Here is a 25,514-nt window from a genome sequence, read left to right as displayed (position 1 = left end):
ACTCCCAGATTCTAACACCCCTGACCACTGGCTCTGCTGCCTGGGGCTTATGGGTGATGGGAGTCTGACAACATCCCAGAGGCCACCTGTTGTTGTTCTTCCCTCCAGCTTTAAAGGAACTGATGTCTCACACTGAACTTTCATCTCCCTGTCTTTGTAGCAAAGAACTAAGAGAGGAGGCTGGTCCAAAGGGCGAAAGAGGAAGAAACCCTTAAGGGATAGCAATGCTCCTAAATCTCCCCTAACAGGTTACGTGCGGTTCATGAATGAGCGGAGGGAGCAACTTCGAGCGAAGAGGCCAGAAGTTCCATTCCCAGAAATCACCAGGATGCTGGGCAATGAGTGGAGCAAACTCCCTCCTGAAGAGAAACGGGTACTATTACATTACTTTCCTTTATTCTGGAATTTGGTGCTTTATTTCAAAGATTTCCCAGGTGATAACAGAAAGTCTATTTAGGTAACTAAAGAGGGATTCTAGAAAATTACGTGCTCATTTTAGATAGGTAGGGCCTAAATTTTCTCTGCAATGTAACATAGCCCTGTGAGTCTTCAGGAGAGAATCAGGACAAGAGTTTGCCTTTGCCCGTAATGGGAATGGGGAAATGGCAAGCCGGATTGCTAAGAGGTAGAATTGCTTCATGCTGTACATTCATCAGCACAGCTGGTGTCTTGGAAAAGACAGGATGCATATTGAAAATGGGGGTGCTGTTGACGATTTATCCTTCTACTTAGAAGGGTTGCTAGTGATGCAGAGAAAGCTAAACTCACTAGGGTTTTGGGTAGGAAGATTTGCTTCATTAGTCTATTTTTAATCAAAAGATCCATCCCAGAATGGGGATTGTGAAGAGGGGCTGATGGTTTGCTTGCTTGCTTCTTTCCTTTATATCCCATGGGCCCGGAGTGGCTTACAGCAGTTTTCCTAACAGTGCAATCCCACACATTCTGCCTACTCAGAAGCAAATGCCACTGAAGAGCAATGGGGTTCTTTCCTGGGTAAGTGGGTGTAGGATTGAAGCATTAGTGATAATAGTTTTGTGCCCAAGGGACTTGCAATCTGCAGAAATGGAATGCTTTGGGGAATAGGAGGCCGAATAAAGAATGCCATTGTAAGCATATACCACATCATTAATAACCTGTCCACAAAAACATCCAAAAAATGGTGCTTCTTGCATGTGTTCCAAGAGGTGTTGCAGTGTGAGTTACCCAGGAGATAGCTGGATCTTCATTCCCACCATGCCTCATCCTGTTCTCCCCCTTGGTGTTTGCCCGTCTTGGCCACAGCCTGTAAATGCTTAGAATTGACATCAGCTGTGGCCACACATTTTCTCTGCATCAAGCAAGAGAACCTAGGGAACCAGCAGCGGAAAGTGGGGCACCCCAGGCCTGGTTAGGGAGAAGCTGGGATATAGTCTTGTCATCAGAGACCTTGCTATGGAATTGCTGGATGGGGGCGAGGAAGCCAGGATGCCACCACCTCAGCTCTACCTGTGATGCAGGGCGACCTGGACCCTTGAGAATTGCACCTGTGCCCAGTTGTGGAGGACTTGCAGCAAGGTGGGGAGGGAAATTTTGGCTGCAGTTATGAGCACGCTTATGTTAGGAGTAAGCCCTATTGAAAAGAGTGGAATTTGTTTTTAAGCAAATATGCCTAGGATTTCTCTTTTGGAAGAGGGTAAGTCTGAAGGAGTAAAGAGGAAGAATAGCAAAGAGCTGACTGAGATAAACCCCTGCTCCCTACATAGTTAATATAAGAGCAGCCGTGCTGGAGCAGACCAAAGCCACAATTCTGCTTCAGTGGCCACCCACATGCCCATGGAAAGCTCACAAGCGTGGCATTTATTTCATAGGATCACAAATTGAAGAGTTAAAAGGGACCCGGAGGTTCATTTAGTCCAACCCCCAGCTATGCAGAAATTTATTTTGTTTCATAAAATTTATACACCCAATTATTAAAAACCCAATTATTAAAAACAACCTTAGAGTGGTTTACATGACTGGAAGAGCTACCTGTCGTCATTCCACAGCAACCAGTACTCTTAGGCATCCTGCCTCTGATTCTGAAGATAGTGATAGCCATGGTAATTAACCACTGATTGCTTATTCAAAATGGGGGTATCCTGTAGGCTTACATAAAAGCATTACGATATTGGTGTATGTGTATGTGTTACCCAAGGGCCTCCAGCACCACAATCTCTTGTACTGCATCTTGTATACAGATATGTGCAGTCACTCTGGCCCTCCACAATTATTTGCCTCTCTAGAATAAGTAAAACTGCCCATACTCTTCTCATTCACCACCAGTTTCTAGATAAGGCTATAAAGTAGAATAAGAGGAGAGGCCTGGAGCAAATTTAAAACCAAATGGAAAAGGAGGGAAGAGAAGCCTTTATGGAAAAGGGCACAATCGTCTCCATGCTAGCTTGCGTCTACTGTTTAAGTTCTTTACACATTGACAGCTCCCTTTGAAGTCTTCTGCAACCAAGCTCCGTTCATTAAGCAAATGTGACAGAATGCTCCAGGCAACATTTGATATGATTTCTTTAGAACTATATTCAAGCTCATCACTGTTATGAAAGCTAAAACTCTGGATTTGATTCATCCCATACGGATACAAGGGTGATGTGATTTGTGCATGTGAAGTTAAACTTGAGATGCAATCTCTTTGTCTTTTCCATTTATAGCCCACCCCATTGCAAGGGTTCAAGGCAGAGACCCATTACAATATAGGTGTACTCACTTTGTTTTGTCTTGGCTTAACTCTGGCAAGTAAGTGCCACTTCAGATTGGATGGTTTTATGTATTCAGAAAAGCATAAAGTGGACATATCCAGAGGATGGATGTTACACAGATGAGGAGCAGCCACAGAGATGTCTTTCTGTGTATCCTTGACTTTGGCATACAGAAGGAGGAAGCCTCAGCTGACCTTAACCATTGGCATTCAGTTTCTCCATTTACACTTGTCCGTTCTGCTTATTCAAAGACTGCAGCAGAAGTTGACCTGCCTGGTTGACTTGCTTGGTGCACTGAAGCAGGGGACGAATGATCTCTTCTCTTATTGCAGCGCTACCTTGATGAAGCAGATAGGGATAAGGAACGTTACATGCGGGAGCTGGAGCAGTACCAGAAGACTGAGGCGTACAAAGTTTTCAGCAGGAAAGCACAGGACAGGCAGAAAGGCAAATCGCATCGACAAGGTACTGAACTATGGCATAGGAGTCCTTAAAAGTAACTCCTAGAACTGTTGACTAGTCTGTCTATTTTGTTCTCATTTAACAGGTATTGAATAATGGTTTGCAGTAGGTCACGGCCACTCCATTTAACTTGTTCTCCCTTCCTTGCTTTGAGCACAAGGATGTACCTGCAATGTGGATGAATGTATTACTGTATTGGTCCAAGTATAAGCTGCACTTTTTTTCCAAATTCCGACCATGAAAAATTAAAGTGCGGCTTGTGTTCGCGACCTTACGATATCACTGCTGAAACAGCTGCCCCGGAGGGCCGTCGGGGGTGCGGGACAACGGCGCCCATCCTGACCGTGGCCCCCAAGCCTCCCCTGAACTGCTGGGACAAAGGTGGGGAGGCCTCCGGCAAAGCGGGCACGGCTCCCTCTCCCCAGAGAGCAGCCTGGTAGTGTGGGGCAACAGTGCGATGCCCACCCGCCGCTCCCAAGCTTGCCCCCAAGCACAGGTCAGTTGCAGACCATGGGACTTGCCCTGAAGCCAACACAAGTATTTTAAGCACAACATTTTTTTGTGTTTTGAAGGCACAGATATCTCTGTCGTTCACTGTGAATGTAGCCCTAATGTTATGGCCTGACCATAGGTTGCGAAGCAGTGATGGGTGACCCCCACCTCCTCAAACAGGGTTGGATCAGAAATAAGCCATGCTATTCCCCATCCCGTCTGTAAAAGTGAAAAATAACTTGGCTTGTTTTTGAGCCAATCTGAATTTGGACTGGAGGCCAGCAGGAGCAGCAGCAGCCCTAAACTCCAAGCTTCCCTCCCTTATCTCCCCATAAGCCTCCTTGCCTGCCCCCTGTTCCTCCAAATACTCCCCTTCCTTCCTTCCTTCCCTCCCTCCCACCCACCCACCCCTTTTTCCTGCCCCACATGCCTGGCTGCTGCTGACACTCTTAATTTTTTTTGGGGGGGGGGACAGGAACAGGGAAGTACCTGTGAGGAGAATCAGAACTTACAGGGTTAAACAGTTCTGTGTGACGTCTCACATTCTGAGGCGTGGTTATGTTCACATACGGGAATCTTTCTTTGTGTGTTTCTTCTCTTTCGTTTTTGGCTGAGAGGCGGAAGGATGTCAGCTCTCTCGCCGGGCTGAGTTATGATGTTTTTCTACTCATTAAAAGACTGTTGGAGATTAGCAAAAGGCCTGCATTCAGTCTGATTTATTATCCACACACAAGGCAACAGTTTCTCCCGCTGCTGAACTCTGCTAAGGACTATGCTAAAAGAGCTAAGGGAGCTTACGTTTTCTATCGGCACGGACGTCCATCGGCACAGCAGAAGCGTACTGGGCGCCATCTTATCTAACAGTACCACCTCCTTCTGGTGCCACATCCAAGAAGCCCACAGGGAAACTATTGAAATACCCCTTGGGAGAAACTGCATTTCCCAGGATGGACTTAGGGACACATTTGCAGTGGTACCTCGGATTAAGAACTTAATTCGTTCTGGAGGTCCATTCTTAAACTGAAACTGTTCTTAACCTGAAGCACCACTTTAGGTAATGGCACCTCCTGCTGCTGCCGTGCCCCCGCCGCACGATTTCTGTTCTCATCCTGAAGCAAAGTTCTTAACCTGAGGTACTATTTCTGGGTTAGCGGAGTCTGTAACCTGAAACGTCTGTAACCCGAGGTACCACTGTATTTGGGTATTTTCTCCCTCCCCCCCCCCCGAATTTTAAAGGTGCTGCTTATATTCGGGTACAGCTTATATTCGGGCCAATATGGTACTTATCTATAATGAAGAGTCTTGTGCACAGATTACCATGGGCACCACTTTGGAAATCATTTTATATGTCACTTGTACCCTCTTTCTCCCCGCCATCTCCCAAACCAACTTCTCCATGGAAATCTTTAGTAAAAGGCGAAAGATTTATACGCTCTGAAGAGAAACCAGAGTATCTCCCAAACCAACTTCTCATCCCCTGTATGTCTTGCTAGCAGCAGGTATGCAGGGGGAGACTGGAATTCCTTAAACATTGCACAGGTACTCCAACTCCCTTTTAAAAGCAAGGGAGGAAAGAGGTTCCCTGACCTGTAGCAGGCAGAATAAATATAAACAGATGAACTCCTATAGCAGGGGTAGGCAACCTAAGGCCTGGGGGCCGGATGCGACCCAATCGCCTTCTCACTCCGGCCCATGGACAGTCCGGGAATCGGTGTGTTTTTACATGAGTAGAATGGGTGCTTTTATTTAAAATGCATCTCTGGCTTATTTGTGGGGCATAGGAATTCATTCATTTTTAATTTTTTTCAAAATATAGTCCGGCCCCCCACATGGTCTGAGGGATGGTGGACTGGCCCACGGCTGAAAAAGATTGCTGACCCTTGTCCTATAGACTAATTTTACTCTGAAGGTGATAGACAGCTCCAAATCCACAAAAACTCAGGTGTAGCCACTCTGCTCCTCTTAAAGATAGTCACTTAAAGACTGGTTGCTTCTGGAATCTTTTGTTGGCCCTGACATTGGGTGTCCCAGTTCCCATGATATAGAGGCACAAATGTATGTTTGAATGCATTGCATCCTCAGGGGGCTGGACAATATATAGACCTGTTGTTGTTTTATTATTAGTATTAGTGTTAGTATTAGTATTAGTATTACTACTACTACTGTTTATTACCTGCTCTCTTCACCCCAAGGTCCCAGGGTGGGCTTCACAATATTTAAACACAATTTTTAAAACGGTTTAAAACAAAACTTTGCCTCTTCCTATCACAGCAATGGTCATTTTTTTAAAAGTTACAAATAACATGGAATAACCATTCTCATAGGGATATATAGTGTAACTAGGAAAGGAATTACGGGATGTGTCTCAAAGTTACTCAAGAAATTGTTTCCCTCTTTCAAAATTCATTTTGCTTCTCTTTTTGTTTTGTTTTTTCCAGAAGGAGCACGACAGGCTGCCCATGACCTTGAGGTAAATTTGCTCATACAGCCAAGCCTGACTTTTAAATAATACAGTAGTTTAAGTTTAAGTTTAAGTTTAAGTTAAGGGGTGGGGTGGGGGAGAAGTGGGGGGTGACATGATCCAAGTGTAAATTGTGTGATGCTGATCAAGGAACAAAGGGAAATAAAACCATGATCTCGGCATACGTGATTTCTTTGTTTCCTTGGCTTTAAATGGAGCTCCATTTAGTACTTTTTCTGGAGTGCTGTTCTTATCACAGTACACTTACCAACAAGCTAGGTAGACTGTTTTCTATCCCAAGGTGCTCCTGTATGCAGTCTCCCAAAGCCAACTTGCTCCATTTCATTGGCCTATGTAAGTAAAGCTCTCAACCAATTTCAGCAGCCTGAGTTCACTTCTAGCGGAGATGTTAATAAGGTGTAGCTTTTTCATGCATACATAAAATAAAATAAAAAATCCTGTTCCTATTGATCTTAATGGTATTGTCCCAAGCAAGCACTTGGATTGTTTAGGGCAGGCTGACGATTTTCAGTCACATATTTTGTAATGGGTAGGTAGGTGGCTTGAAAGAGCACTGATGTTGATTTAAAAATTGTTATCTGACTGGGAGTAATACAAAATCGGAAATGATAATGAAAATTTCAAGATAGGCTTTGCTGACATTTTCTGTGTTTGTTACTCCTCCCTGCCCACTCCACCCCACCTCCCAATTATTTCTCTGCTAGTGTCATCAGGTTTGGGATAATTTGTGGAACCTGAACACTGGGGCGTATTCTAGCAGTTCAAAGAATTATTTTCCAGACTGACACTTGGTACAAACGTCCCTCTGTCTCATTTTAAGGATAATGAAAGAAGCATTGGTTTTGTGTTTCTCTTCTAATTTATGATAAATGACACTAAGCCTGAACAAATTAGTCCTTTGCAATGAAGTGGTAATCAAATCCGTATGATTTTAATCCCAGGAGTGAGCCTTAGAGTGGTTTAAGTACATAGGAGCCCCCAAGAGGATCCTTTACATGCTGAGGTAATGCACTTGATAGGGGAAGAGTGCTGATGGTTTTCATTACCACTCTTCCGTTAAGCAGAATTTTTCTGCCTTTTAGAGACTGAGCAATTTTGCTTAATTGCTTAAATGCTTGGGGGTTGGGAGATTGTACTTAGAGAATCTCTACCCTGGGGACAGCAATTATAATGCCCAGAGTGTCTTCTTCCATCAGCCTCCAGTCTGAAGGAGGAGTTATTTGTGATTCATTCCCAAGGTTTAGTGCCAGATTTCATTGGGAGTTCCTCAGGACTGACTTTCATCATATTTCTCCTTTAGGCTAATACTCATTTTGCATCCTCCTTCTTAATGTCATTTCTGCAGCATGTTGAGAGGCTGATGCTATTTTATTATGGTGTTTTGTTTTTTACAATCAGTCTGTTTGAATTATTTATATGGAGATCATTATATACAGTGATGTGTTGTTGACATGTTGATATATTTGGTTGCTTTTGTCATGCTATACTATGAATTGCTTTGAGCGTAATATATCCAGAAAAGCAGTATACAAAGGCTGCAGTCAGATGTCACAATAAACAGTGGGAATGAGGATAGGTGAGTCTGGGGCTCACAACCACCACCCACTTCCCTCTTCTATTGCAGCATGACTTTTGATGTTGCAGCATGACTTCTTCTATTGCAGCATGACTTTTGATGACAGTTTCAGATAACCATAGCTTAGTATTACATTGAAACCATAAACTATGGTTTATCCTGACAGTAGCTTATTAACTCAGTTTGAAATGGAGTTGTTTCACACTATAGATAAGGTTAGTTGCGGTTTGTTGGATTTGGCTGACACAGCAAGTTGTGGTTAAGCAGGGAGGCAGGGAGACTTGTGGTTCCCAGTATATTGTTGGACTTGCAGCTGCCATCAATCCCAGCCATCATGGTCAATGGTCAGCGTTGGTGGGAGTTATAGTCCTGCCACATCTGAAGGGCTACAGTTTGCTGTGATGAATCTAGCGCAGTCCAAATGACTGTGACTTAGTGGCCCCTCCCAAAGGGTTGTCCTTTCCGCTGCTCCAGTATTGAATCCAAGTGGGGAAAAGAGGCTGTCAAATTGTGGTTGGAACCTGAGGGGAGATGCTGTCCCTGCGCACTCATTGAGGGTTTCCCAAAGTATCCTCTTGAATGCTGATGAGCCTATGTAACTGCCTTGTGCAGTTGTTATGCACAGTTAACACACAATGATTTTTTGATTATTATTTTTTAAGAGCTTCTTGCTGCTAGAAATGTCTGGATTTGGCAGATGGTGGGAGTGATACCGGAAACATTTTTGACATTCTGTTGCTTCCTCCTGATTTCCTTTTCTCCTTCTCCCCCTCATATGTCTGCCTGTGTCTGCATTCCCAACTGCCTTTACACTACATAAGGAGTGCCAGCTTTCTTTATTAGAAGATACAGCAGCTGTCTTGGAGTTTGCTCAGACAAACACACAAAGAGTTTTCTGAAGTTCCACCGAGCTGTTGTCTATCTTGGCTGCCTGCCAAATGGCTCTCCGTTAACTCTGCCAAGCCCCCTTTTATGAGGCATACACTCATGTGAAGTACTGAGCTTTAGCTGCCAGAATTCCCTTGCAGGCTCTTAACCACTTAGCTTTCTTGCTTGGCCCCAAATCATGTTTGACACATCATTTAAAGCCTAAGGTGTTCAAAAACAAAAGGCCACGGTGTTGGTGAAAACAGGAGAGCGGCATTTTCTACTTGGCATATGTGGGCAAGGTCACGATCTAGTTAACCACATCCCCCAGCCTCTGCAAAAAGCAGAGCTAAGAGCAGCTTCAATATACAGTTTGGTTTGGGAAGAAATGTGGCAGGTGTAAAATGTAAACTCTGCTCCAATCAAATGGGAAGCCCTAGGACTTGGTGCTGTAGATTTAGCTGGGAGGAAAGCGCATTAAGAGATTTGATCACTGTTCTGCTACATTATGGTTGCTTTGGCTTCTAGGCTTCCATTTTTTTGTTGCTTGCCAGTGATGAACTGACACAGAGGGTGTTACCATGAGTAAATACAAGAGCCTTCCTTGGAAGAAGGGCCTCTGATGCAGAGGATTGCCTCACTCCCCTTCCTGGCTTGCATTCTTCTCACACATGCACATACCCAGATTGCTTCTAGACTCAGCTGGGACAATAAAGCCACCTTAATAGCTCTTGCCAGCATATAATTCTAAGCAACACTTTGGAGCCAACATTTTGCTTTGCTCTTCACCTGCCAGAGATGTGATGTAGGAGCAAATGCCCTCCCCTTGTGGCGCCGTTGAACTGAGCCTATGGGTTGCAGTGGCATAAGGAAATCTGGCTGAGTCTCATCCTTAAGTAACTTTCATCAAGTGAACATGGGAAATGTGAAGTAGGAAGTGGGTCAAGAGTGAGTGCTGTGCTATCCTAAGTTCTGTATCATTTGCATGCCCCCATTAATATCCAATAACTGAAAATGGTCTCTTTAGTACTTCCTTTGGTGGAGATGAGTGTTTCACAAATGTGCAGCACAATCCTTAGCATGTTCACTTTGAAGCATCCCCATTTTGTGAAATGGGACTTATTCCTGGGTTCAGGAAGCTTCAACTTTTCAGCTGAGTGTTAACCTCTGAGGCCCTTAATAGACAAAATGAAGAAACCACTGCAAAAATGCCCATTGCCTTCACTTAATGTTAGCTGCTAAAAAGCCATTCCTTGTTCCTCTAGGGAAGCTTTAAGGTTTTTGAAGCTCCATGCAATAGCCAATTTCACTAGGAAATTCACTTGAATCCGTGTTTTTTTCTGTTCCTTAAGACTGCACTCTGAGGCATTGTCTCTTATTAGAGATCTTAGTATCTCATCCTATCTTGAGAATGTCCTAAAACTTGTTAAGGGAGAGGTGCTTATTGAAATCCTCATGTGCTATTACCTTCAGCATATCTGTCTGTTGTTATGCTGAGAAATCATCAAGATGTGTGTACCATTCTTGTCTGTATGCAGAAGGAAGCTGATACAAAGGAGAGGTCTGTTTTTGATATTCCAATCTTCACGGAGGAGTTCCTGAACCACAGTAAAGGTGAGCAGAATGCAAGACATGTGTCCCCATTCCACCCACCCAATAACTGGCAGAGTTGAGCAAAGGGTATTTTACACATTGCTCTGTGCAGTGTTTTGTTTTGTGACAACATTATGCGCATCTACTCAAATAAGTCCCCTTGAGTTTATTGGGGCTTTCTCCCATGTTAAGTGCATATAGAATTTCGGCCTTAGTCACTTTGAGGCGGGACTGTTGTGGGACAAAGAGGAGGGATAGAAGCATTTTAATTAAAGAAGCAAATTTTCATGAAGTCTAAAATTGGTTAGCTACCATTCAGCTTCAAGACTGAAAAAAATATAACTTCTTCTATACTAACCCTCTCTTGTGCACAAGGTGTAGAGTTTGTTCTGATTTTTTGTATGTCCCAGTCCTGTTCAAAAAGAGATCACCCCTTTGTTGTTCCCGTATTAGACTTACTGGTTCTTTTACCAGATCAGCCAGTCTTCGGAGCCCCTTTCACCCCCTTCTTCTCCCCCATGAAAGCAGCCGTGAACTTCTGGTGCTAACCAAAATCTGCAGCGAGAGAGTGTCCCCTTGGATTTTGCAGCAATGCCTGGTCTGGAATGTCATTCCATTTGATGCAGTGGCAGCAGACACTTGTACTAGCAAGATCTGGAGATATTCCCTGGGCAGCCTATCCTTTTAGTTATATCAAGGTGAAAATAATTTTCAGAGAATGGGAAGAATTTTATTAATCAAGCAGATGCTAGCGGCTTTTCTTCTGAAATTGAGTGGCAAAGAGGATTTGAGTTATCTGTGCTCTTTGTCAAAAGAGGTGTCTAAAGTACCTTGGCATATGCCTGTTGGAACAGTGGCTGTGGCTGACTTACTTTGCCATCAAATACGTTCCAGGTCTTGATTTTCTCCCCCTTTCCCTTGCCCCCTTCAATTTAATCCTTATATACCTGCTTGTTGTTTATTTCGCTTCCCTTATTGGATATTACCAAATATTCTCCATAGCCAACTCTTGGACAAAAGGGCTTGCTTATGATTTCCCCTCCCCTTGTCATCTGTTTCTCCGGTGGGGGGTTGACAGCACGGGAAGCCGAGCTGCGCCAGCTGCGCAAGTCCAACATGGAGTTTGAGGAGAGGAATGCTGCCCTGCAGAAGCACGTGGAGAGCATGCGCACAGCGGTGGAGAAGCTGGAGGTGGATGTGGTGCAGGAGCGCAGCCGCAACACAGTCCTGCAACAGCACCTGGAGACCTTGCGGCAGGCCCTCAGCAGCAGCTTTGCTGGAGTCCCTCTGCCAGGTGAAAACCCTTTCCAGAGCCTGCTCACCTCGGAAGCCTCATTTTGGGCGGGGGGAGTTTGTAGCCCTTGTTTTGCTTCAGGGATTGCATGCTATATGTCCGGCTAGGGCGCTTTCGGATGTTCTAAATGTGGAGAGCTGCCCCTGCTCTCGTGTGTATGGTGTGAGCATGTGTGTGAGAGAGAAAGTTTGAAGTTTGAATTAGCTGTGCCATTCTGTTGCCTATGAGTACTTCAGAAGAGAGGCCTTCACTCTATGCCAGCTGAATGGAGGTGCCTGTTGGACCTTGAAGGCCTGTCAACAGTCATAGGAATGCAGCACAGCAGGGGCAGTTGCCTTCATTCAGGCTGGGGGCTGCATATAAAAGGGGGATTTGCCAAAGCGCAAAAAGTGAGACGTGACCTTTTTCCTTTTTTATTTTTAAGGACAAATTTGGGGAGGCCTCAGCGACCCACAAAAACCTTTTGGCACCCCAAATATCACATCAAGGGAGCCATGGGAGCAGTCAGTGATCATTTTAAAACTATTTTTTTTAAAAAATGAAAACATCTGAGAAGTGACAGGTGGGAGGCACAGAAATCTCTTGTGAGGTCCTGATTTGACTTGTTGGCCACGGGTTAGTCCCTCCTGTGATACAGTGTGGTGAAGCAGTCCCTTTTGTCCTACTGTTGGCCAAATGCTGTATCCATGCAAGCAAACCACCTTCATCCCATGTGCCTTGCACTGACGGAGCATTTGAGAATTCAAGTCCCACCTGCAATTTGGCATAAGAGTGAAGCTTCAGTCCCTGCTGTAGCTATTGCAGTTAACACGCTGTTTTCTTTTTCCCTTTTCTCATCTACACCTTGCAGGAAGTGGAGAGATCCCCACAATGGACACCATTGATTCATACATGAATCGGCTGCACAACATCATCCTGTCAAACCCGCAGGATAATGAGAATCTTATAGCCACTGTCCGAGAAGTTGTAAACCGCCTCGAACGCTAGTGCCTGGGTGAGCCACTGCCTTGCCAGGACTCTTTGCTCTTCCTAAGACTGAAGTGAAATGCCGCTGGCTTCTGAAATGGCTGGCTTCCAAGTTAGATTTCAGATCCCATAGACTTTGATGTCAGCATTCTGTATTTGGTGAAATCAAAGTCCAATAGTATTTAGTTGTCCAGCACAAATGCCACATTCACCACAATCACTGTTTCTGATATTCTGATATCTTGACATTTTTCACAGTTACACTTCCATATACAAGGGCATATTTAATAGGGTTGCTAAAGAGACAAATCAAGTCTCCCCACCATGGTATATTTCCTGTTAGCAGTGTTTAAGAAAAGAAGCAGAAGCACTAGCTTGACCTTTTTGTTTTAAACCTGCAAGGCTAAGTTCCTGAGCCATTATTCTGAATTGCCAGCATGAAACCAAATGGCATTTTGATTCAGTGGATTCTGAGCGGAGGTCCATCTGTGCCATGGGAAGCCAGAGGTCCTCAACCTTTCTGGTCCTGACCTTTTGTGATAATTGTGTAGTGCAGTTAATTGTGTGATTCCCGTTTCAGCTTAGCTTTAGTAAAAAGGCCATTGCCCTTCCCTCAAGCAGCCAGATGGAACAGACGAGCATTCCAAGTCATGTCTGCTCCCTGCAGGATTTAGAAGCAGCACTTTTGCCGCTGTTTTATGAAAGGGAACAGCTTGTGGACACAAGTCTGGGATTTTTCTGCGGCTCATCAGCCTTCTTGTTTTAACAGGGCATTTTCTGTTAGGATGCCTGTAAGCTGGAAAGGAGAGGCTTGGGGAATTGACAGGTGGGAGGCTGTTTGTCTGCGACAGAATGTGGCAGTCAGTGAAGAAGTCTCCCTTTAGGCAGATATTGGAAGGGCACCTCAGGCCCAGAGCCAGATGCTTCCCATTCAACACACCTTGCAGCAGAGCCTGACTCGAAGCTTCAGATGTTAAGACAGTTAGCTGTATGCAGTTGTCTCTGCTGTTGTGAGTGACCCTAGGAGAGTTATCAACATTATTTGTGGCATCAAAATGGAAATGTGTTCTGCTTATGGAAAAAATTGCATTCAAATTTGAATCACTTGAAGCAACAGCCACAAAAAAACAACCACCACGCTTCTCCTCTTTCCTCACTGTTCTGGTTAAGAAGGCATGTTCTCATGTTCTCACTCCCTAAAAACAACATAGATAAGGCAATTAAAATGTTAATTTCAGACTGAGTTAGTTATACAAATATGAACACTTAACTGCTGTTGATGTTCCAACCACGGTTTGTAATTAGACATTCACTTGGCAAAATATTCATCGAACACGAGGAGGCTTTGAAGGCAAAGGATAGGAACTGTCAGGGTGGGGCCACCACTGAAAAGCAATAAGTCCACGTAGCTTTTAATGCTCTTGCTGTGTGTCAGGTTGCATTAACTAGAAAAACTTTTCCCCTGTCAAATGTAGTTTTGGCACGGCTTTTAACCTGCAGGTAAGAAAAACCCCTAAGTGCAAGTAGATATAGCGGGAAGGTAACGGCGTTTCCGTGCGCTGCGCTGGTGCGGGCTCGCCAGAGCAGCTTCGTCACGCTGGCCACATGACCCGGAAGTGTCTTCGGACAGCGCTGGCTCCCGGCCTCTTAAGCGAGATGAGCACGCAACCCCAGAGTCGGTCACGACTGGCTCGTATGGGCAGGGGTACCTTTACCTTTACCTTTAAGAAAAACGCAGAAATGCTGGGAACAAAATCAGTTATCACCTAATGATTCCTGGTGTATGAGATCAGAGACCATTGCCAAAACTTTGACATCTCTGGCAAAAGATGCTCCACCCGTTTTTGTTAGGCTAACTGAAAACACTGTAACTTTTAGATGGGAAAGGCTGTTAAGGAGCTTATAGATCACTTGAAAGTAATGGGGTCCTTGTTTCGCATCTCAGTGGGACCTGGTCGCTTGGATACTATTTCACTCCTGCTTTCCGTTACAGCACTCACCTCAAACTGTCACCCTAATGTTTTGATTCATATTATAAACACCAGAAATTGTTTTAAGTTTAACAGAACTGATCTTAATGTCACTTCAAAATGTGTATATTCTAAAGAGGTACAAAAAATTAATTCACTACCGGGGCTAGTAACATTGGATTTCTTTTATACACACTTTCATTTTAAGTTACATCATGTCTGTGCAGTTGAAACTGCTGCTTTTTGCTTCTTCTTGCTTCTTTTGATGATGGGAGCTGCATATTGACAATTTTATCTATGGTGTTGTGTTTTCAAATTTTAAATGTGTATTTTATTTTATCACATCTGCATCTGTAGAGTTTTGGGGTGGGTACTTACCCTAAGCTGTTTCAGCCAACACTTCACAACGTGTTTAAATAGAAGTTCTACATCTTCAAGGATGGTTTAACAGGATGTTGTGACTTTGAATAAACCTCTTCCATACAGTTTTCATATCCAACTTGTCTTGAGTTGATGATGGCAGGGCAATTGGGCAACCATGCTGGGCATTCCCATTGAAATCCTTTTCTCTTGGGCATAGCCCCAGTATGCAAATTCCTGATCAAGTTGTCTTTAGGGAAGCTGGGGGGAAAGACTGAGTATGACAGTGGCTAATTGCAGCAACGCGGCTCATGCCCATTTTTCTAAATCTTGTCATCGTCGTCCCCTTTGTTTTATTTGCAGTTTCTTAGGCCCTGGATGTTTTTCTTAAAGGGATGAAACAAATGTGAGGAATGAGGGACATGCTGGGAATAAGCCGAAGACACTCTGGTTCTTGCTTACTGGACGAGCATCTTCTGTGAGGACCCAGGAGCAGCCCAAGAGAAGATGACATCCCCTCTATCCAACTTCCGGAGCAAGCTTGCACTGCTGTGTGCCATTTCCTGTTATTTATCACCCAGATGTGGGCACACTCTGGACTAGAAGATGCCATGATGATGCTTCCTTCTCTGTCAGGTCAAAGTTGTCTGTCTTTGGTAATACAAAGCTCTGGAATTTCTGTTGCCCAGGCTCTGACAGAGTCTCTCTCTCCCCCCAGCGCAGTCCCGCCCTGTTTCCCTGCATCTTTGTTGCATGTACTCTGTGCTCTGCTGGCCATCAAAGCCTCTCTTCCATTTGGTGAAAATGTCTGCAGACGTCTGTTAATTGCTAAAAAAAACACCTCTGTGATAATCCAGTAAAAAAAGAAAAGAAAAAGGACCATCAGCTTTCTTTTTTCTTCCCGGCATTGTAAGTTCAAAACTTTCAAGTTGGACTGAAACCTTCTTTGTAGTTTGTTACCTAGTTGTTACATGGTAGTCTTGTGATTCAAATATCTCTTCTGAGCAACAGGAAATGGGCCTGAAGGAGAAATCACATGCCCTTCCCCTTCTGGTAATGTGTGGCCATCCCAAAGAAATAAACTATGTAAACAGGTCTCTTGCTATGGATTTTTACAGAGCTCTAGCAAAAACAAAGTAAATAAAATGGGGATCTGGAGGCTACCATAAAGCAGGCATGGATAACCTCCGACCCACAGACTAAATTAGTCTTAGTAGGGCTCATAATTTGCCCTGCGGAGGCATTTTCTCTGCCATACACCTGACATCCTACATTGTCGAGAGTGGGGCAGTTAAAGACATGACTGCAAAGGAGCATTGGGGAGCCCTGAAGTGCACTTCTGAGTGTTCTTTGGCAGGGCTGATAGCGAGCTCCACTGGGATCTGCTGCACTCAGGAGTTCCTGTTCAGTAATCCAGCTGATCCCTGCCAAAAGCAGGGCTTGAAGCTGGTGCCACTCAGCTGATCAGCGCTGACTGCAAGCCCTACTTTGGGGCAGGGATATTCCTTTGTAGCAAACCCCTAGTTGCCCCTTTGAAGAGCTGCAGTACATGCTTCAGCCAGCGGTAGAGGCCAGAGTGAATTATGTGGGTCACCCTAACCTAGAATCTCACTGTGTTCCATTGAGTCTGCACACATGAGACTGCGTCTCCGCTCCTCCACCTGCAGCTGCTGGGTGACCTTGGGCTAATAACACTTCTTTGAAGTCTCTCAGCCCCACTCACCTTACAGAGTGTTTGTTGTGGGGCAGGAAGGGAAAGGAGAATGTTAGCCGCTTTGAGACTCCTTCGGGTAGTGATAAAGCGGGATATGAAATCCAAACTCTTCTTCTACATTTATGTCTCTACAAATGTGAAATGCTGCAGAATCAATCAAGCAAGAACATGAGTATGTTTGGCCCAGATTCTAACACCTTGTGTGAAACCAGTGTAGACTACCCATGAAATAAGTTTCACCTGAGTTTGCTGTCCTATTACCTTGTTTACAGATAATCCTGTGAGCTGCTGAATTTCTGGATAGATCACATTTGGAGGAACGAGCTTAAGGACATTGGTGTGTTGCTAGCCAGGGATTCATTACAAAGACATGTATTGTGGATGCAAGGTCCTACAGTACTTTCAGCCAATAGATGAGGAAAAAACAGTGATTGCAGGGCTGACAAATGAATCCTTTTCTTCCTCAAACGTGATCCCCCCCCCCAATTTAATGCCTTCTATTGGTTTCTGCAAACACTGGTGTAACATCACAAAAGTGTACTGTTGGCATATGTTTAACTCTGATAAAATACTGCCTTTTGAATGTTTATCTGAGTTTCGTGTAAACCTGGTACCTCCTGACATCAATCTGATCTTGTGGCTTCAGCAGAAGGGCTGCTACAATGCTATTGATAGCAACTGTACAGTCTGAGTTGGTACCCCTTGTTCACACAGCAGCTGTATTTTCATGCACCAACGGTGTGCAAAGAGTGCAGGAACAGTGGCAGCTCCTCCCAGAGAGTCGCTAGCAACTGTGCACAGATTGCAACACAATGCAGGACAATTCTCCTGGCAGCAATGTGTGGAAAACTCCCATTGACAGGAAGCAACAACAGCAGCAGGGTTAGCAACACTTGACCCTTTCCTTCCTCTCTCCTCTAGAGATAATAGCAAGAAGGAAGGCCTTGGTCTTATATGAGGGAGCTGGCAGGCAGAATAAAAGTCCTGTTTCTAAGAGGTGTGTCCAAGTTTTCCATTGGGTAATAAAACCTTTCAAATTGTACTTTGAGCACAATTGGCATCTGTGAGCATTTGAATAGAGATAACTTTTGCGATGGGAATGTCCTGGCAGAAGTGGACCAGTAAAACAGGATCATACTAAAAGAGCAAAGGTCAAAACAAGTAATTGCTGCCCAGATGCAACAGTACAGTGGGAAGGTTTGCTGCAGTGGAAAATTGCAGAGGAACGTTTGAGGGATACTGCTGCTGACACTTTCAGCCCTATGGTTTAGTAGAGGGGGATAACAACAACAACAACAACAACAACAACAACAACAACAACAACAACAAAATTTATTATTTATACCCTGCCCATCTGGCTGGGTTTCCCCAGCCACTCTGGGCAGTTTTCAACAGAACATTAAAAACAGAATAAAACTTCAAACATAAAAACTTCTCTAAACAGGGCTGCCTTCAGGTGTCTTCTAAAAGTCTGGTAGTTTGTTCTTCTCTTTGACATCTGGTGGGAGGACGTTCCACAGGGTGGGTGCCACCGAGAAGGCCCTCTGCCTGCTAGAAAGGAATGCTGTGATCACCAATAGTCAGCATGGATTTCTGAAAAATAAGTCATGTCAGACTAACCTGATCTCGTTTTTTGACAGAATTACAAGCCTGGTAGATGAAGGGAATGCAGTGGATGTAGCCTACCTTGTTTTCAGCAAGGCATTTGACAAGGTGCCCCAGGATATTCTTGTAAAGAAGCTGGTAAAATGCGGACTAGACTATGCTACCACTCAGTGGATTTGTAACTGGCTGACTGACCGAACCCAAAGGGGGTGCTCATCAATGGTTCCTCTTCATCCTGGAGAAGAGTGACTAGTGGGGTGCCACAGCATTCTGTCTTGGGCCCCGTCTTATTCAACATCTTTATCAACAACTTGGATGATGGACTTAAGGGCATCCTGATCAAATTTGCAGATGACACCAAACTGGGAGGGGTGCTAACACCCCAGAGGACAGGATCACACTTCAAAACGACCTTGACAGATTAGAGAACTGGGCCAAAACAAACAAGATGAATTTTAACAGGGAGAAATGTAAAGTATTGCACTTGGGCAAAAAAAATGAGAGGCACAAATACAAGATGGGTGACACCTGGCTTGAGAGCAGTACATGTGAAAAGGATCTAGGAGTCTTGGTTGACCACAAACTTGACATGAGCCAACAGTGTGACGCAGCAGCTAAAAAAGCCAATGTAGTTCTGGGCTGCATCAATAGGAGTATTGCATCTAGATCAAGGGAAGTAATAGTGCCACTGTATTCTGCTCTGGTCAGACCTCACCTGGAGTACTGTGTCCAGTTCTGGGCACCACAGTTCAAGAAGGACACTGTCAAACTGGAACGTGTCCAGAGGAGGGCAACCAAAATGGTCAAAGGCCTGGAAATGATGCCTTATGAGGAACGGCTAAGGGAGCTGGGCATGTTTAGCCTGGAGAAGAGGAGGTTAAGGGGTGATATGATAGCCATGTTCAAATATATAAAAGGAGGTCACATAGAGGAGGGAGAAAGGTTGTTTTCTGCTGCTCCAGAGAAGCGGACACGGAGCAATGGTTCCAAACTACAAGAAAGAAGATTCCACCTAAACATTAGGAAGAACTTCCTGACAGTAAGAGCTGTTCGACAGTGGAATTTGCTGCCAAGGAGTGTAGTGGAGTCTCCTTCTTTGGAGGTCTTTAAGCAGAGGCTTGACAACCATAGGTCAGGAGTGCTCTGATGGTGTTTCCTGCTTGGCAGGGGGTTGGACTCGATGGCCCTTGTGGTCTCTTCCAACTCTATGATTCTATGCTTCCCTGTAACCTCACTTCTCACGGTGAGGGAACCGCCAAAAGGCCCTTGGAGTTGGACCAATGATGGGGGTGGAGATGCTCCTTCAGGTTTCCTGGGCCAAGGCCATTTAGAGCTTTAAAGGTCAGCAACAACACTTTGAATTGTGCTTGGAAACGTACTGGGAGCCAATGTAGGTCTTTCAAGACTGGTGCTATATGGTCTTGGTGCCCACTCCCAGTCATCAATTTAGCTGCCACGTTCTGGATTAGTTGCAGTTTTCAGGTCACCTTCAAAGGTAGCCCCACATAGAGCTCACTGCAGTAGTCCAAGCAGGAGATAACCAGAGCATACAGCTCTCTGGCGAGACATTTTGCGGGCAGGTAGGGTCTCAGCTGTACCAGATGGAGCTGGGAGACAGCTGCCCTGACCTGCGCCTCCATGGACAGCTGTGAGTCCAAAATGACTCCCAGGCTGCGCACCTGGTCCTTCAGGTTACTCCATTCAGGACCAGGGAGTCCTCCACACCTGCCCGCCCCCTGCCCCCCAAAAACAGTACTTCTGTCTTGTCAGGACTCAACCTCAATCTGTTAGCTGCCACCCATCCTCCAACCGCCTCCAGGCACTCACACAGGACCTTCACTGGTTCTGATTTAAAAGAGAGGTCGAGCTGGGTATCATCCGCACGCATACTGGTGAACACCCAGCCCAAACCCCATCACAGTATATGACCAGCACGATGTCTTGCAAAGTCACAACTAGGAACTGGTGGATTGTTATTTCAAGTCTGTGTCACTTTTACATATATTCACTCATTAGTCTGTTCCATTCCATTAATCTGCAGGATTAGTTTTTTTTTAATTGATTCAATTTTTCTGATCCACCAATTAGTCAGATTAGGTCAAATCATTAGAATTCATAAGGATCAAATCTCAACTGCCTAGGGACAGTGCCACATCTTGTTATTGGCTCTGGTGCAGGGGGGCTTTTTGGGATCCTGGTCCTTTTACTCAGAGAATAGCTGATCTATGAAATTTTAAAAGGTGGTTAGACAAGCTTGTGGAGGATAGGTCTATCCATATCTACTAATCATTAAGGCTATGCACTGGATCCAGGATCAGGCCAGTTGCTGAGCACCAAGAGCAGCAGAGGGCTGCTGTTGTCAGGTCCTGCTGGCAAGCTGCTTCTGAGGGAAAGGAGGTTGGACTAGATAAGTCTTTGCTCTTCAAGTTTCCTGCAGAAGTTTTTTTTTTGGAATTTAATTTCTAAGATCTGTTTGAAAGTGAGTCAATGCGCTCTTCTAACATTTGCTTCTTTAAATCTGCTTAATGCTAAATCTGTTCTGATTTAGATTTCAACTGTGTTTTAATGAGTGAATTTTTACTAGTGTTGCCTTCTGTTCTTGAAAGATTCCGTCAAGTTCACATTCATCACCAGTGCTTATTCCTAGATGCTCCAAATTGGTAATACGCTCATTTCCTTGACCGTGTTTTGAATAGCGTGTTGCCAGTTTGAGAGTTCAATGTGCTTTTGTGGTTTTTTTTTTTTAAAATGGCAAGATTGAATTTTCAGTTGCAATCTGAAGTATTAATTCATTGGTGGTGGTGGTGGTGGGGGTGTTAGAGGCAAGGCAGGGGAGAAAAATCTTGTGAGTGTCATTGTGGTCAAGGACCAGAGCCTCAGATGATCTTCTGGGGGGAACCTGAAACCATCAGATTGCCACTTTGGGGATAGACCCATTCCTGGGTTCCCATCAGCCAAACTAGGGATGGACAGAACAGCCTGCTTCTGGTTCATGTCAATTTCTCATGCTCATCTGTTTTTTTAAACTTCAGAGATTAATGCTTCGGAGCCATACGCCACTTGTCTTCGTGTACCACTGGCTCCCTGTGCCAGCAGTTGAGCCAGGAAAGTTGGCTGCAGTCCTTCAGTTGAAGGCTGTGGGGTTATATGAAGTGGCCTTGTGGTGCCAACCCTTTTGTTTGGTCCACATTTTAAGCAGACTGGCTTAAGTTTGCACCTTCTAGAACAGCGGTAGGCAACCTAAGGCCCGTGGGCCGGATGCAGCCCAATCACCTTCTCAATCCGCCCTGCGGATGGTCTGCGAATCAGCGTGTTTTTACTTGAGTAGAATGTGTCTTTTTGTTTAAAATGCACCTCTGGCTTCTTTGTGGGGCATAGGAATTCATTCATTCCCCCCCCCAAAAAAAAAAATAGTCCGGCCCACCACATGGTCTGAGGGACGGTGGACTGGCCCACAGGTGAAAAGGTTGCTGACCCCTGTTCTAGAATCACACATGGGTCAGAATGTAATTACTCTTCAGGCTTTGCACTTCTCTGAATCTTACAAGAGTAATTACGTTCTGACTTGTGTGATTCCAGGACAAGGGAGGCAGTAGCTCTGAGGCAGCCTCTCTGCCCCAGAGGCAGGGGTCTGGTTTCCAGTTCAGCCAGAGTTGCTAGCCGAGGAAAAGCAAAACACAAGGGGCCAAAATATCTCTGCAAGTTCTCTCCCTTCCTCTCTACTCGGCAGCTGCTGTAGTGGTTTTCTCCTTAAAAATCATTTACGAATCAATGCTTATGCAAGGTCACAGCCCCTTCCTGTTCTGCAGGCAGTTTCCCTTCTGTAACTTACGTGGGATTGGGGTGGGGGGGATACCTTTGAGTTTAGCTGCATCCTCTAGACCCTGGAACGAACACATCCAAGCTCAGTGGGAGCCTCACTAAAGGCTTATCTCTCCCCCCACTCCAGATCTACTCTCTCTTAGCAAAAGGTAGGCAATCCATCCTTCCCTTCCTCTTTGTGGACATTTTTATCCCCTTATAAATGCCTTTGGATTTCTGGACTGGATGCCTTTGTGATTTGCAAAAGACACTTGGAAGCGTCCATTTCACAAGGGAGCTTCCTCTGTTGGGATTTCCCTCACTGGAATCCCCCAACCAAGGTGGTTACTAACAACAAGAAACATGGTAGCTGCATTGCAGGGGGGTGGACCAGATGACCCTTGGGAGACCCTTCCTACCCCTAAAGTTCTCTGATTCATCCTCTAGACCCTGGAACGAACGCATCCAAGCTGATGAATATTGTATTATTTTATTGTTGTTAGCCGCCCTGAGCCCGGCATCGGCTGGGGAGGGCGGGATATAAATAAAATTTATTATTATTATTATTCTATGCAGTGTAGCAATAAAAGTTGCCATTTAGTAAAAGGAGCAAGCCTAACCATAGAACCTTTGCTAGCTGTGCCACTGTGGCAAAGGGGCTGCCCCAGGCCCCTCCCTGCCCCACCTTCTGCGACTGAGGACTGTGCAGCTGGTGCTCAGATTTTAATGCGAGTGTGTAGGTGTCAATGGTCAGCCCTGTCCAGACCTTATAGCTGAAGTCTCCTCAGATGGGGAGCAGGTCTTCACAGTGCCAGTAACCCTGAGGGTGTTGGACCAGACATTCCTGGCACGTGTTGCTGCATGGGGCAGTGAGCTGAATCACTCATTCTTAGATGTGCGTGAACATGGGTCTTTGTGAGGACTAGGGCAGAATGAGGGAGAGTGATATGCTCCTAAATGCCTGGAAGCGCTTACATCTGTGCTAACAGAGGCAGAGTTAGGGGAGCATAGCTGGGTCCCTCGTATTGGGTGCTGAGCTTTAGGGGCGCTGCAACTCTGCTTTGGAATACAGCACGAGAAGCGTTGCACTGGGCGCCACTGGAATTTGAGACACCCAGTTCCACCCCTGGGGTTAATGCAATCGCCCATATGCTTTGGGGGTTAATATCTCAGGCAGCAAGAGTTTGAAAATGCCACAGAAAAATCTGTGTAATCTCTCTCTGTTTCTCCCCACCCCCAAATCTAGCTCTGCCAGAATTTTCTCTCCTCTCTTTTTAAAGTGGAAAGCCAGAAGTTTGTACTTAATATGGGCCATAATCTTTCCAAGGCAAACAAAAACGGGAGTATTTGAAATGAAAGGTCTTTCAATGTTCCAAACAGGCATTCTATCTGTTGGTGGGAGTTGGGTTCAGAATGGAGCTCACTTAAGAGGGTGGCCTTTAGGGTCGTTTCAGTGTTTATTCACTGTGTGAGACCTACGATTCGTCGTGTGAGGGCTAAGGGAGCCAGTGATGGCGTTGTGGAAGGAAAACTACAGTTCAAACGCCACTGAGATCTTTCTTACCACTTCAAATACAAAGCGTGTCATGGTGGTTGTTCAGACACGGTCCTGGCCTGAAGTATTGTGCATCATTTTATTGTTTTATTTTGTTATATATTAAATTTGTCCACTGCCCTTCATCCACAGATCTCACAATCACACACACACATACTTCAGTGATTTGGCTGCTACCCCATGACATGGTTATTTTGGATCTTAAATTAGGGCTGTGTGCATGCAAGGGGCCTCTCATTTTGTGACACAACATCAGTTGCTTGCCTTGAAAGTCCCTACTCCCCACCCCGCTTCAGTCATTGGGATAACCAGTTAGATTACTGTAATGCACTCTGTGCAGAGAATGCTAGGATTGTAGAGTTGGAAGGGACCACAGGGGTCATCCAGTCCAACCTCCTGCAATGCAGGGATCTTTTGCCCAACGTTGGGCAGTCTGGACATTTTAAAGCAGTGCAAAATTCGGCAGTCAGGCAGCCCAATACTGCATCTGGCCACCTAAGCTGGCATCAGTTATTTAATAAAATTTATATACCCCATGAGGGACGCGGGTGGCGCTGTGGGTTACACCACAGAGCCTAGGATTTGCCAATCAGAAGGTCGGCGGTTCGAATCCCCGTGACGGGGTGAGCTCCCGTTGCTCGGTCCCTGCTCCTGCCAACCTAGCAGTTCGAAAGCACGTCAAAGTGCAAGTAGATAATTAGGTACCGCTCTGGCGGGAAGGTAAACGGCGTTTCCGTGCGCTGCTCTGGTTCACCAGAAGTGGCTTAGTCATGCTGGCCACATGACCCGGAAGCTGTACGCCGGCTCCCTCAGCCAATAAAGCGAGATGAGCGCTGCAACCCCAGAGTCGGTCATGACTGGACCTAACGGTCAGGGGTCCCTTTACCTATATACCCCATGATCATTAGAAAACCTCAAAATGGTTTACAAAGAGAATAAAGCAATTGTCAGTTAAAGCAACTCTTTAAAAAACATTCAAAAGATAAACAATTAACTTAAAATATATACCAACAGTCTTTGTATCTTGGTAGGCTCACCTAAACTAGAATGTTTGTAGCAGGCACTGGAAGGAATACAGTGAAAGCGCCTGCCTAATGTCTGAATGTGTTGCAGTCTGAATTCTGTGGAATTCACCTTTTTTTAATGCTGACATTTCACACTTGAGCTGCATGCTTATTTTTATGGTTGTAAGTTGTTTTAAAATGCTGTTAATATTGTTTTTGCAGATTGACAGAAGAGCATGTTTGCTATCAGCCGGCCCTTGAGTTGCACACTCTGGTGGGAACGATGCAGCTCTCTTGTTTCCCCCCTGCTAGAATGTCCCCAGGAAGGATGAGGCATGATCACACCCTGTTGCTCTTTTTGGAACCCCATTTCCAAGAGGTGTTGCAATAGCAGCAGCTGTGCCTAGTACCACTCCAAGCATCTATAACCTGCATAAGGGAAAAAGGGAGGGGGAGAATTAAAATGTAGCTTTTGGATCACCACCTTGAATGCAAATAATTTGTGCTGAATTTTAAAACACACATGTGCAAATGGAACGGTATATATCCCACCACTCTTAGGAAATCCATCCCATTGAACTCTGCAAGATGTAATATCTAAGTTAAATACATAGCCCTGTGCTCTGACAGCAGCATTCTTGGCATAGTAATGCACTAGCTGATAAGTGGCCCTCCAAAGTTTTCCATTTGGCCCTCTGGATTCTCCCCAGGCCATCCCCATCCCTGGTCCTGTACTGTACCATCCTTGACTATTTGTGTGTGGCAAAAATGTGTCCTTGAACTCTGATAATTAGTGAAGGCTCTTAAGGCTTGAGTTTCAGGAATTGCCTTCCAGGCCCCCGCCCCCACTTTTCTCGATGCGATTCAACCGCTTTGCTGGCTCTGCTGATCCAGCCACAGGAAGTTCGTGGTGCTCCTGTGTGACACATGGAATCTCTGCTGCTTTTTCCTCCCCAGAGGGGAAAGGGCATTTTTCTCAGATGGAGGGTGGAGAAGGGTTTCAGGAAGAGTGCATCCAGAGTGCAAATGCAGTCAGCAGGGGGA

At 45.2% G+C, this 25,514-nt stretch overlaps 1 protein-coding gene across 9 annotated transcripts in view; it reads left to right on the top strand.

The window, feature by feature from the left end:
• Positions 1-15,886, top strand: part of HMG20A (high mobility group 20A) — a 65,096-nt gene extending 49,210 nt beyond the window's left edge. For 6 of the 9 annotated variants that reach the window (XM_081876425.1, XM_081876424.1, XM_081876426.1 and 3 more), the window contains 7 exons: positions 161-373; positions 3,062-3,194; positions 6,122-6,153; positions 10,147-10,222; positions 11,280-11,495; positions 12,346-12,489; positions 15,155-15,886. In XM_081876425.1, coding sequence (XP_081732551.1) covers positions 161-373; positions 3,062-3,194; positions 6,122-6,153; positions 10,147-10,222; positions 11,280-11,495; positions 12,346-12,482 — 807 coding nt within the window. In that variant the 3' untranslated portion in view covers positions 12,483-12,489; positions 15,155-15,886. The remainder of the gene's footprint in view (positions 1-160; positions 374-3,061; positions 3,195-6,121; positions 6,154-10,146; positions 10,223-11,279; positions 11,496-12,345; positions 12,490-15,154) is intronic. The other 3 variants (XM_081876420.1, XM_081876419.1, XM_081876423.1) reach the window with 3 other exon arrangements.
• The last annotated feature ends 9,628 nt before the right edge of the window (positions 15,887-25,514 follow it).

The sequence above is a fragment of the Podarcis erhardii genome (assembly GCF_964252035.2).
Source record: "Podarcis erhardii genome assembly, chromosome: 9".
In the NCBI taxonomy this organism is placed as follows: domain Eukaryota; kingdom Metazoa; phylum Chordata; class Lepidosauria; order Squamata; family Lacertidae; genus Podarcis; species Podarcis erhardii.
The sequence above is the reverse complement of the archived record's forward strand: the minus strand, read 5'-3'. Positions and strand labels throughout refer to the sequence as shown.